This window comes from Engystomops pustulosus, chromosome 2 (genome assembly GCF_040894005.1).
Source record: "Engystomops pustulosus chromosome 2, aEngPut4.maternal, whole genome shotgun sequence".
Taxonomy (NCBI): domain Eukaryota; kingdom Metazoa; phylum Chordata; class Amphibia; order Anura; family Leptodactylidae; genus Engystomops; species Engystomops pustulosus.
Genome location: NC_092412.1, coordinates 90,754,391 through 90,767,663, shown reverse-complemented (window position 1 = coordinate 90,767,663; position 13,273 = coordinate 90,754,391). Strand labels below are relative to the sequence as shown.

General features: G+C 42.9%; 1 protein-coding gene across 1 annotated transcript in view; it reads left to right on the top strand.

The window, feature by feature from the left end:
• The first annotated feature begins 5,981 nt into the window (after nt 1-5,981).
• Nucleotides 5,982-13,273, top strand: part of PCCA (propionyl-CoA carboxylase subunit alpha) — a 261,842-nt gene continuing 254,550 nt past the window's right edge. Inside the window, exon 1 of the mRNA XM_072135508.1 lies at nt 5,982-6,168. Coding sequence (XP_071991609.1) covers nt 6,115-6,168 — 54 coding nt within the window. The 5' untranslated portion in view covers nt 5,982-6,114. The remainder of the gene's footprint in view (nt 6,169-13,273) is intronic.

The window sequence follows — 13,273 nt, the reverse complement described above, 5'->3', positions numbered from 1 at the left end:
TCTATCCATGGGGATGAAGATAAATTGGCCCAGGCTGGGGAGAGCCACCTTATCCTTCCCTTATGGATTGCCTGGCATATTTGGTCAGAGCGTCATTTGCCCCTGGAGACTTGGGTTATATCTGGTCCTCCTCTTCTATGAAAATCTGCAAGCTCCCTTCTCTGTCTTCAAAAAGACTGGCATTGCTGAAATTACATAGGCTCCATGGAAAATCCCTTATTTCTGTCAGACACCTTCTCCAGTATGTCATCCAGACCTGTAGAGTTTCAGGTTTTCCTCCTGGCCGCATTTGACAGGGCTTCAGGTCTGGCTGAAATTCTTATCAGGTCAGCTTAAGCATCTGTGATGAAATTTGTTGCACATTTCAGAACTGGTAGGGATACCAGATGATGCTTTAGTTTAGAGGTTCTCAACCTTCCTAATGCTGTGATGCCGCAATACAGTAACACTATAACACTGTTCGCTACCCCCCCCTCCATGTCTGCTACCCCCTCCTCACACAGAACTCCCCCCAGGTATTGCCCCTCTTCTTAAACAGAATCCCACCCCTGGTGTTGTCACCCACATCACAGAACAAATCCAAGCAAGTTTTTTGTTCAATAAAATGATGTCTCCAATGTCTTCAGGCAACCCGTGTTTTGGTCGTTTGACCCCCACTGGGGTCGCGACCCACAGAAACACTGCTCTAGTTGTTCAAGCAAGACTCCAAGTCTACGAGCCTTAGAGGTAGCAGCAATGCTAGGTAGTAGCATAGCCATTGAGTTTTCCCAGGATTTTATCAGCAGTCTATGTGCTTTCTTACACAAGCTCTGTAATAATTTAAGGTCTTCAGAAGGCAAGGAGCCCTTCTTAGATATTTTTGCTATCAGTGCGTCTGTTTTCGGCACTGTATCTCAAAGGACATAATTCTATTCAGAGAAGGGATATTTCCTCTTGAAGTGTTTTAATACTGCATGCGTTTCTGGATCCTTCCATTCCTTCTTTACCAGAGCTTCCACGTTCTTGTGTACCGGAAATACTCTGGCTATATTCTCACTCAAGCCCTGGAACATTTGATCCTGGATGGATAGGGTTACTTTGATTTCTTACAGCCCCATAGTAGCACTTGGGACTTTCAGCAATGAGTCTGTGTCCTCTGGGCTACAGAATAGTTTACCTGCTCCATCTGTTTCAGAAATTTCTCCTTCCTCTTCAACATCCAGTTGAGGTGGTAACGGCATGGTTGTAACTGGCATTATGGAAGTTGAAGGTTGTGGCTCAGTAACAAGTGTCAGTTTCCTCTCCACCCCGTTAGTTCAAGTTTTGAAAGCTAGACAGTAGCATCATTATATGATGATGATGAAAGCCCTTTTTTTTTTACAAATGGCACATGCTTTTTGAGGCTTATGCGCCTATAAGGTACACAGAAAAAAAATTCTGCAGCATTTTTTCATAAAACTTCCATATGGAGAAAGGACTGACCGAACCAGGGGCTTCAGCAGGATCCACAGACTGAGGAACATCAGACATGATGGCAATAGGAACTGAGCAGAGCAACAGCAGCCATCCTGCCAGGACGCTGGAGGCTTTTAACATTTAAATTTGGCCCCTTAGCCCCGACCCCCTCCACTGATATCATTGCCAGTCATCACATGACCGCAGCAGGGCTGCGCTCCAGTCCTGCCTCTCCCTTATGCACTGCATGCAAGTGAGGAAAGAGGAATACCCTGCCCCCAGGGTATTAACCACGTGAGTCACGCTGGATCCTGCTGCCACACCATGTTGACGTGGGGAATTGAACAGGGCTGCCTGCTTATGCAGAGGTGCGGGGTAGGTAGACTTTTTCTTCTGCCTGCAGCCCCAGCACCCTATGCATCCTTCCTGTACCTTCAAGGGCATCCAGCTGCACATTCTCCACGACCGCCTCTTCACTACTGGTTTCTTTCCATTCCAAGGGACAGGAAACAAAAACTAGTAAGGAAGGGCTACTTTTAAGGGCTTCCAGTCCAGTCCCTGAGGGGGGGGGGGGCACCCTACAGTGTTGCTGCTGTGGAGGAGTAGGGTAAACACAGGGTTCTGGTGATCAAATGGACCCTGACTCAATAGATCTACTCTGAAGGGAAGGATGAATGGATGGTCAATCCCTAATTGTTGGAGGGTCGGTAACAAGCTTTTCTTCTACCATAAGAGTGCCATCAGAATTATTTTGGTTCTGCTGTGTGCCAGTTTCTGGAGAAACTTTCCAACTAGAGGTAAGGGAGGAAAGGCGCAGGCCAATTCCATGTGCCAAACTTGGGAGAGAGAGTAGAGACCCTAAGAACCATTTCTGGGAATTAGGGAAAAAACCTATTGGATCTTGTCATTTTATTTGAAAGCGAATAGGTCAATCGAAGGAGTGCCACATCTTTGAACTATTTGAGAGAAGTCCTCCTGGTTTCAGCTCTGTTTATTTTGATCCATCCGTCTCCGGCTGAGGAAATCCACGGCCTAGATTTCTGAGCCCTTTAGATGTACCGCTGTGAAGGACCCCAAATTTTCTTCTGTCCAGGAAAAAAATCTGTCCTGAAAACATTTTCTGATAATAGTTTTACATAAGCAACCCGGATTAGATCCCAAACATGTAGAGAAATCTAGACGGAGGGCTGCCAAGGTCCACAACCAGGTTCCTTGAATGAAGCGACCAAGAAGAACAACTCCCCAAGTCCATCTGTCTAGCGTCTGTCTGAACTTTTACCAAGGGACAGGGTTGCCAGAGGATACCTTTCACCAGTTTAGGGAAACCTTAATTTTGGAAGGTACGTTGATTTGTACATCCAGGAATCTGGCTTTCCTGTTCCAAGTTTTTAATATCCAGGATTGGAGAGATCCTTGAATGACTTTGGCACCAGGCCACACACTGGATAAAAGGATGTTATGAGAGCCAGGAGTCTCATCGCATCTCTTATACAGCATGATCTTCTCCTCTGGAATTTTCCATTGCAGGCCTGGATTTTCAACTTCTTGTCTTGTGGAACTGATGGTGCACCACTTATTGCAGTATATCCTTTGAGAGTCCTGTTTGATAGGAACATGGCAATAAGCATTCTTTAAATCCAAGGAACACATACAAGTTTTCTGAATTAAAGGAGTTGCAGTTTTTACGAATTGCATTTAAATATCTTCTATATCTTACCGACTTGCTCAATTTCCTCAGGTTTATGATGAGACAGAAGGATCAGTTAAGCTCTGGTCTCAGGAAGATGGGAGAGTAAAGCCTGATGGAGGGACTCTGGTTACAAGGAGAGGGAGGATGTTTTCCCATAATTGTGAGGATAAGAAGGATGAAGGCTGACTTTATTCTAGGAACCCCTTGAGGGGGAGGTCTTTCATATTCTATAAAGTAACCAGATTGAATAATGTAGGGGACTTACTCATTTTGTGTTATGCTGGACCACTGTGGAAGAAAAAGAGACAGCATTCCCACCACCATGGCGTCATGGTCTTTTGGCGGTAGAGGGACAGTTCAAAGGGTTAAAGAAGAAGTACTTACCTTTTCTTCCTTTAGGGTGACTCCATCTGCCCAGTTTTTCCTTCTCCTGGTAAGTCTATTATCCCTGGGGTTACAAAAAAACCTTCTTCACGGCAGAGCTTTGGATCCGGGAAAACCTTTTGTTACGAGCAAATTAGCGCGTAAGCTCCGCCCACTCACACAATTGTGTCCTTATGCTAATTCCTACTCCCCTAGCACAGAGCACACCCAGTCAACTCAATTTTCATCTCAGAGAAACCAAATGCATCCGAATCTCAGACACTACACCCCAAGCACACACATCCACACTATGTACCCCCCTACCACTTACGTGCCTATGGAACGCTAACTGCAGTGAGCCACTCTGCAACCCAATATAGTCACCCGTTCACACCTTGTCAGAGCTGCCACCACATGTAATAACGGCTTACAAGACGCCCACAACAGGACCACACACATATACCCAGATACACACTTCTCTAGGTGCCGTACAGATCATTTGGACCCACTCAGTCTATAGCTACTGCTAGCACACATACACTTACTGCCTAGAGCTACTGTTAGCATACAAACACACACAAGGTATCAAGGCTTAGCGGTAATTCACCTCTCCAGAGTTATGGGAACGTATAGAGCACAATGAAAAACTTAAGAACAATTTAATATGCAAAACAGGCACAAAGCTTAATAACTACAAAATGGTGAAATAACAGACATATATAACAGAAAACATTAACCCTTTAACTACCTGTGATGAAATAGCATGTGATGGGTCAGCTGCGGGTGCATGTAGAAGGCTCTTGGGCTGCGCCCTCTCAATAGCACCGATGCTAGCACCAATCGCGGCGCTGTGTGGGCAAAGCTGCCGGCAGCTTCAAAAAAAGATGGTGCCGCATCGGTTGCCATGACAGCCTTGGGTCTTCCAGAGACCCGAGGCTGTCTGGATTTAACACTTTCATTACAATGTGCTAATTGCACAATGTAATGAATGAGGATGAAAATCACCATATACTGCCATACTGTAGTATGGCAGTATATGAAAGGATCAATCAGACAACCTAGGGTTAAAGTACCCTAGGGAGTCTGAAAAATAGTAAAAGTAAAAATTAAAAAAAAACCCCTAAAAATTAAAAATCACCCCCCTTTTCCTAGTACTGATATAAATATAAATAAACAGTAAAAAATCATAAACATATCAGGTAATGCTGCATGCGAAAATGCACGATCAAAATATAATAAGGTTTTTTCACTGCGTTTAACCCCATAGCGGAAAATTGCGGCCGAATATTGAAAATTGTACTTTTTTGCCATTTTGAAGAATATAAAAAAATTCAATAAAAAGTGATCAGAAGTACCTACAGCCGTATAAATGCTAGCACTGAAAACTTCATCAGAAGTTGCAAAAAATAATACCACCCACAGCTCCTACACCAAAGTATGAAAAAGTTATTAGTGCCAGAAGATGGCAAAAACGGAAAAACTGGTATCTCCGTGATCATACTGACCCAAAGAATGAAGTAGAGATGTAATTTGGGGCACTCAATGAATGCCGTAAAATCCAAGCCTGCAAGAAAACGGCACATGCGTTTTTTTTTTTTTAATCATTTTCTCTGCATCTAGAATTTTTTTCATGCTTCCCAGTACATGGCATGGAATATTAAATACTGCCCCTATGAAGTGCAATTTGTTATGCAGAAAACAAGCCGTCACACAGCTATTTAAATGGAAAAAAAGTTATAGACCTTTGAAGGTGGGGAGGAAAAGTGAAATCGCAAAAACGAAAAAGGTTAAAGGTTAAAAACCAAGAGGCAAAACAGCTGTTTTCTTCTGTTCACTGGAGGAAAGAGTTAGTAAATTTATTCATGATGCTGTTTACCATAAAAATGAACACAATGGAAAATACAAATCTTACCACAAAAAACAAGCCCTCTAAATGCCGTGTCCTGAAGGCTATTGTAGACCATGTTATAATCAGTTTAGTGACGTTAGATGTGTCCTACTAAGAAGTTGTGTATAGGTTGATATAACACTATACACCGTAATTGCGGCAATATAGAGTTATAAAAATTATGCTAATTGGTGCTTTGGCTACTCCCCTGTTCTGCTAGCAGAATCATTGTTCCTCCATCTAGATTTGTCAATGTGTGTAAACATGGCCCTAATCCATATTATATCACCTTGCTATGTTATTCATTTGTGTAAGGCGCTACGCAGTATGATAGTGACTGAAACTTCTCAGTGTCTTCAGACATGCAATAAAGCTGGCTACCATTCGTCTTAGGACTGTGGGCAGCTCCACGTACAATCCTCCGCCCATCACCAGTACAACCTCCACACAACATTCCCGCCATGACCCGTCTGTCGGGCCGACAACATTTCTCCTCTGCAGCATTCGCCAAAAAGCGCGCTCTGTGCGGTCACGTGACTGCACATGTTATGTGCGGACTGAGGTGAGCAGCGGGTCATACAGCACAGAGGCTGCGACTCCAGTCACCTAATGAACACAGGCGCATGCGTGAGGAGGTGAAGCAGGCGCTGTCTCTTCAAGGCCATTGATTGGCTGCTTACTCGGAAGCTCCGCCCATCTCACTGAGGGGAAAGGACAAGCGTGCACTCCAGTGACAAGGATGGCGGCGCTCAGGGTGATTATAGACGTGCAGAAAGTGCTGCTAAAGGGGCAGGTGAGGAGCGCCGAAGACGTTCTTGGTGTTTTATTTGGACACCCGTCCATTGTGCTTGGTGTAGGCTTTGGTGTATTACTCTTAGTTGAAGTCATTAAGCCGACAGACACTGTGACCTAGCAGTTTGTCACCTGATGTCAAAGTAATGCTCTACCTTGGAGCATATTCAAGGACTTTTCACAGAAAGATCCCTAATTTCTTGTTATCAATTCTTTATATAGTCCAGGTTTTAGAGGTTTAGGGCACAAGGATCTCTATTGATCTGCACTGATCAGGGGGCCCCCAGTCCTGGAAAGCATAAGCCCATTCTGTCCTGTCTGTTGTTACACTGCATCTTTACTGTAGGTTAATGGCAGGACTGTGGAGTGTGTGAGCCAAACCCCAGACACCTCGATTTCCCTAAGGCTGACTCCCACATACATGTTTAAATGATACTTTTACAATACTAAGGCTTTCTATCACCATCTTGATACAATACCCAAGTTATTTCGGTAAAACAAAAAAGAGATTGGAATTAAACCTTAGAACTCTAACTTTAATAGATTGTAATTATGCAAAACAAAATTATGCAATGTGGGAAATAAAACAGTTTAAAAAAAATATATTGAATAATATTTGTTTAGTGAGTCTGTTAATTGTCTCGGTATTGCCTCAATCAGATACTCCTTTTAGACGACCAAGCCTGACCTAACTGGTTTAAAGGGGACCTGTCACCGGCGACCTAATTTTCACTAAAGACGGCTTGCAGAAGCCTATTACAGCTGCATTACAAAGATGTCTTTCTGCCTTTGCATTATAATATAATTGTGTGTTTTAACTTCTGTTGCACCCTGACGTTTTTTTAAAATGGTGACACATGGGAACTCTCTAAAGGACGATTTGGGACACTAAACTGCTGGTACATTAGGACCTGTTGATGGTTCAGTGTCCCAAATCTCCCGGGCTGGTCCTCTTTAAGGCCTATTTACACATCAGTTTAATTTTCTTAGTATGCTATCTATTATCACCATGGATAGCGTATTTACCCATTTTACTCTATAATGGACATTTATCATGGTATGTACGCCAGTATTCTGCCATCTAAGTTCTGAAATAAAATATTTTCTCCTTTACAGCATCTCCATGCCAATTGGCATTAGGCATGGAGGGGTGTAAAGGAGGTACGGCGGAGTGGCCAGCATATTTGCTATATCCTGAAATGGCCCAATTCTTTTTCAGGCAGGGCCTGGCATAGAATTGTACGCCAGTGCAACAAGCGGACAACTACTTGAGGGGGCCCAAGCCTCCTGATGTATCCCGCGGAGCTTTTTATTAATCTGTCGCACAACAAATATCCCTCTATGTTTCTATTCACATTTGTGGACAATAGAAGGCAATGGGTCTACAATATAAAAAAAAACATGTGTGCAGTCAGTTTTTTTCACTGATATTGTTGGCGAACCATGTGTTTTGCCTTCTAAGTAATATGCCATAGTTAAAAGATGCCCTTTTTATCAAGCAGTCTTTTGGTCCGAAGTCATGAGGATCCAACACTGCCTGACTGCTAACCTGGAGATCGAGTGAAATGCTGATAAAGCATATCACCACATTGCTCTGTTCTCTTTTAGGGCTCATGCCTGGCGCGCTGGAGATGAGAAGAAGCAAGCGCTGCTCGCCCCATAGAGAATAGAGCCGCACGGCCGTTCCTACGCCCAAAGATAGAGCATGCTTTTTTTGCGGCCATGGCACGGTATGGTGAGCACACATTGTGCTCACCGTACCAAACCCTGGACGTCATAAACAACTATGGGGGACGTATATGTGGCTGTAAATTTGCAGCTCTATGTACGTCCCCCTTATGTTAGTGTCCACGGACCCTTACTCCCAGTCTCCTGAAACAAACCTGTGTAGTACTTTAAATGACATATTTGGGTTACATGTCCTGGCAGCAGAGTCGGCTCTGTGCTCTGCTGCTTGGTTCAGAAGCTGTAGGGCTGCTGGCAAACTGGAAAGAGCTGTGCAAAGAAAGTAGAGGCCGTGGTGGCTTATTATACACAGGAGGCAAGGAGGCTGTGCTGGAGAAGTGGAGGCTGGTTATACAGTAGGGATGAGGAGCTGGAGGAGGCTGTGCAAGAGAAGTAAAGGCTTTGTTACATTTACGGGTACCTAATGAAAAGTGCAGGCTGGAGTTAGAGTATGACTACAAAATGAAAAGAAAATGGAAACAATTTAATCCATTTATAGCTGAGTATAAGCCGAGACCCCTTATTTTAACACACAAAACTGGAAAAACCTATTGACTTGAGTATAAGCTGAGGGTGCATTGGTCACAGCCTCCCCAGTATACAGCCTGCCACCCCCCTGTAGTATATAGCCAGCCCCAGTAGTATACAACCAAGAATTGTGCTGAAAAGCTTGGCTTATACTCGAGTATATACGGTAAACTTTCTAATATACTTTCTGTATCAATTCCTCATGTTTTTTTAGATCTCCACTTGCTGTCCTGCTATAGATAGCTTTTAAGTTTACTTCTAGTGGATAGAAATCTGTCCATGGTCATTTGATGGACAAGCAGGTGCACGTGCCTTTACTATCACAGAGCTGTGTGATAATAACGGATTGTGCACCTGAGTGTCCACCTCATGACCATAGACAAATCGCTATCCACTGAAAGTAAACACGGACAGCAAGCAGAGATCTAGAAACCCATGAGGAATTGAATTGATAAATTATATTGGAAAATTCTTTAACATTTCATGACACAAACCATATCAATTATTCGCTGAAAGTGTTCAACGCCTTTAGACCTGTGTGGTGCACAAAATTTTTTTGGCAGAAAATTGCACTGTGTTTCTTATAGATATATTATTGTATGCTCCCTTACACAACAGTAACCCAAATCAAATTAAAAACTGTATATCCATAAACCAAGCTTATAAAGATAAGTCACTTTTAGGCTATATTCACACTAACGTGTGCCTGCCATACTGTGGTACTGCACGCATGCGGCGGGGAGAGGAAGAGGGGTTATAATATTATTATATATATATAAAAAATTATTATTATATATTTATAAATCACTCCCGGCTGTCAATTTAAAGAACATCTGCCACCAGGATGAAGGATTGTAGACCAAGCAAACTGACATACTGGTGTGTGCCCCCTCGGTCAGGTTCTGTTGTTATTTTAGCTTCCTAGGACCTTGTCTTTATGAAAAAAAGGTTTTAATAATCATGCAAATGAGCCTGAAAAGGGCTCGGGCTCATTTGCATAATTTTAAAAGCTTTTTTTCTTAAAAACGAAGGCAAGAAGCTACAAGGGAAAAGGATATACACTCACAGGCCACTTTATTAGGTACACCATGCTAGTAACGGCTTGGACACCCTTTTGCCCTCAATTCTTCGTGGCATAGATTCAACAAGGTGCTGGAAGCATTCCTCAGAGATTTTGGTCCATATTGACATGATGGCATCACACAGTTGCCGCAGATTTGTCGGCTGCACATCCATGATGCGAATCTCCCGTTCCACCACATCCCAAAGATGCTCTATTGGATTGAGATCTGGTGACTGTGGAGGCCATTTGAGTACAGTGAACTCATTGTCATGTTCAAGAAACCAGTCTGAGATGATTCCAGCTTTATGACATGGCGCATTATCCTGCTGAAAGTAGCCATCAGATGTTGGGTACATTGTGGTCATAAAGGGATGGACATGGTCAGCAACAATACTCAGGTAGGCTGTGGCGTTGCAACGATGCTCAATTGGTACCAAGGGGCCCAAAGAGTGCCAAGAAAATATTCCCCACACCATGACACCACCACCACCAGCCTGAACCTTTGATACAAGGCAGGATGGATCCATGCTTTCATGTTGTTGACGCCAAATTCTGACCCTACCATCCGAATGTCGCAGCAGAAATCGAGACTCATCAGACCAGGCAACGTTTTTCCAATCTTCTACTGTCCAATTTCGATGAGCTTGTGCAAATTGTAGCCTCAGGTTCCTGTTCTTAGCTGAAAGGAGTGGCACTCGGTGTGGTCTTCTACTGCTGTAGCCCATCTGCCTCAAAGTTCGACGTACTGTGCGTTCAGAGATGCTCTTATGCCTACCTTGGTTGTAACGGGTGGCGATTTGAGTCACTGTTGCCTTTCTATCAGCTCAAACCAGTCTGCCCATTCTCCTCTGGCATCAACAAGGCAGTTCCGCTCACAGAACTGCCGCTCACTGGATGTTTTTTCTTTTTCGGACCATTCTCTGTAAACCCTAGAGATGGTTGTGTGTGAAAATCCCAGTAGATCAGCAGTTTCTGAAATACTCAGACCAGCCCTTCTGGCACCAACAACCATGCCACGTTCAAAGGCACTCAAATCACCTTTCTTCCCCATACTGATGCTCGGTTTGACCATGTGTACTCAGCCTAAATGCACTGAGTTGCCGCCATGTGATTGGCTGATTAGAAATTAAGTGTTAACGAGCAGTTGGACAGGTGTGCCTAATAAAGTGGCCGGTGAGTGTATATATTATATAATCTCTATCACTATAATTGTGAATATCTCTAGATCCATGGCACCTAGAAACACAGTTTTAGATTAATAGGAAAGAGGAGATTCTAGTTGGCAGTAGTTATGGCTCCTAGAATCCCGGATGTATCTCATGTCCTCGGCCATAGATGTGAGGACGTATGAGATGCGTCCTTGTGAGAGAAAAGGGTCAAAGGGAACCTGTGATCATGATTTCACATTTCCACCTGATGAAAGGTTTTACAAGCCCTTTTAATACTAAGGCCAATTCCACTTTTCTAATAATTTCCTGTTCCGGTAACTTATAAAGGTAGATAAGTATGGCTTGTTGCCAGCAAACTTCATACATAGTCATGTGACCATCAGCTTCAGTGCACTAGTCCCTGTGCCATTGATTCATTCCTCCATACTTCTACCTCATTTCCTCCTTGTGTGTAGGAGACTTCACAACAGTTATCCTCCAACCCGCTAAGGGTCAAATTACTATTGGAGATGCAGCTTGCTAAGTGGAAAAATAGAGTATACAAATCAGGTTATGATTATATGATTGTATTCTGCGCCATGTTCTGCATCAGTATTTTCATGCCAAATCCATGACTAGAATCTATAGATCTAATTTATAGTCAGTCTACAGACATGCATATTTAGCCCTTATGTCGGTCAAAGTCACTAGTTACTTGAAAATGTCATGCTTTATGTTAAGGGTATTGCCTTCATTGTAGTTTTGTGGAAAAGTTTTCCTTATCTCTCACTGGAAAGATGGACTTAAATTTTTATTTTCCACTTGTTTGATGTTCTCGCACTCTACTTTGATATCTGTAAAGCTTGTTAAAAGGTTAGTTAGGTATGAAGTTTTCACCTGTTACCTAGTGGGAATTGCTAGTGATGAGGCTTGGTTTTTTATTGAAGTACAGCAAGTCGTTTTATGCCTTTATCTTGTTGTACATAGTAACATACAATCTCCCCCCCCCATGGCTTATTCTACTCCCATTGTTCAGCAGTTCATGCCACGAGACCAGAGCAAATCCAAGTTCCTATTCCCTTTAAATTTGTAAAATGCACCCCATACATCGCAGGAAATCACAGCAAGCTCCATAGACTACTTTCCGCCAGGGAGGAATGCTGTGATTTTATGTGATCAGATACATATGTGGGGTACATTTTGCAAATGTACAGGGAATAGGACCTTACATGACATCACCCTGTCACATGACATGAATGTAACACAAGGCACCATGCTTTATATGGCTGTAGTTGAATATTTGCAGACAGTCCCTAAGTACAAGGAGGCAGGGCAGTGATTTGAAGAGACACAGAGCGGTCAGTCGAAATAAGGGGACATGGTTCACTCGCAGCCTTGGAGTAAACAGTTATGCCTTGAATAAGAGTCAAGTAGGCTTATTTGCATATCAGAAAAATGGCTGTAATTAACGTACATTTCCTCACTGGCCGCTAAATTTAGGTGATATGGGAAGGGACCTGTAACCCTTTACCAGCTGGCATTGTTGGTTTTGGGAGTAAAATTTTGGTGACGGGTCTTTAAAGGGGTTTTCCTATGAAAGAAACTTCTTAAATTTTAACCCCTTAAGGATGTTTTTTTGCTCATTTCTCGATCTCCACCTTCAAAAATCCATAACTTCATTTTTCCATGTACAGAGCAGTGTGAGGTCTTATTTTGTGCATAACAAATTTTACTTTTCCTTGATGTTATTTATTATTCCATGCCGTGTACTGGGATGCTGGAAAAAAATTCCAAATGTGGAAAAATTGAAAAAAAAAACAACCGCATGTGCGGCACGTTCTTGTGGGCTCAGTTTTTACGACTTTCACCGTGCTCTCAAAATAACACCTCTGCTTTATTCTTTGGCTCGGTACAATCACGGTGATACCAAGTTTATACAGGTTTTATTGCGTTTTAATAAATTTTCAAAAATTCAATGAATGTGTACAAATTTTTTTTTTTTTGCCATCTTCTGACGCTAATAACTTTTTCATACTTTGGTGTACGGAGCTGTGTGATGTGTCATTTTTTGCAAAATGAGCTGATGTTTTCATTGCTACCATTTTGAGGACTGTGCGATATTTTGATCACTTTTTATTACACTCGGCAGCATTGAGCTGAGGGAGAAGCTTCCTACTCTGTGCTGCCCTCTGTGTATTACTGTAGCACCTCTTCCCGATAAACTCTGCTACATTAGTCGAAACAGGAGGGGGAGGGGTAGGAAGCACATGTGATCTGGGACCAGCTACTACTCAAGCCTGCAGTCAGTGCCCTGATCTTAAAAATTGTGACAAATCTGTATGTTTCAGATGTTTGTGTTTTTGTGTAGTGTGCTGTGTGTGTATGTAGATGTGATGTCTGATCTGTATGTCAACATTGTGTACATGTGTTTGTTTGCACAGTACTATGGTTTGTGTTAAAACACCCATCTCCCCCCCCCCCTGCACTGTATAACCCCCTACACCAGGGGTCAGGAACCTTTTTGGCTGAGAGAGCCATGAACGCCACATATTTTAAAATGTTATTCTGTAAAAGCTGTACAATATGCACATGCCTCCCAGTAGATAGGTAGTCCCAGTGTTACGGGTGCCCCTGCGATCTAC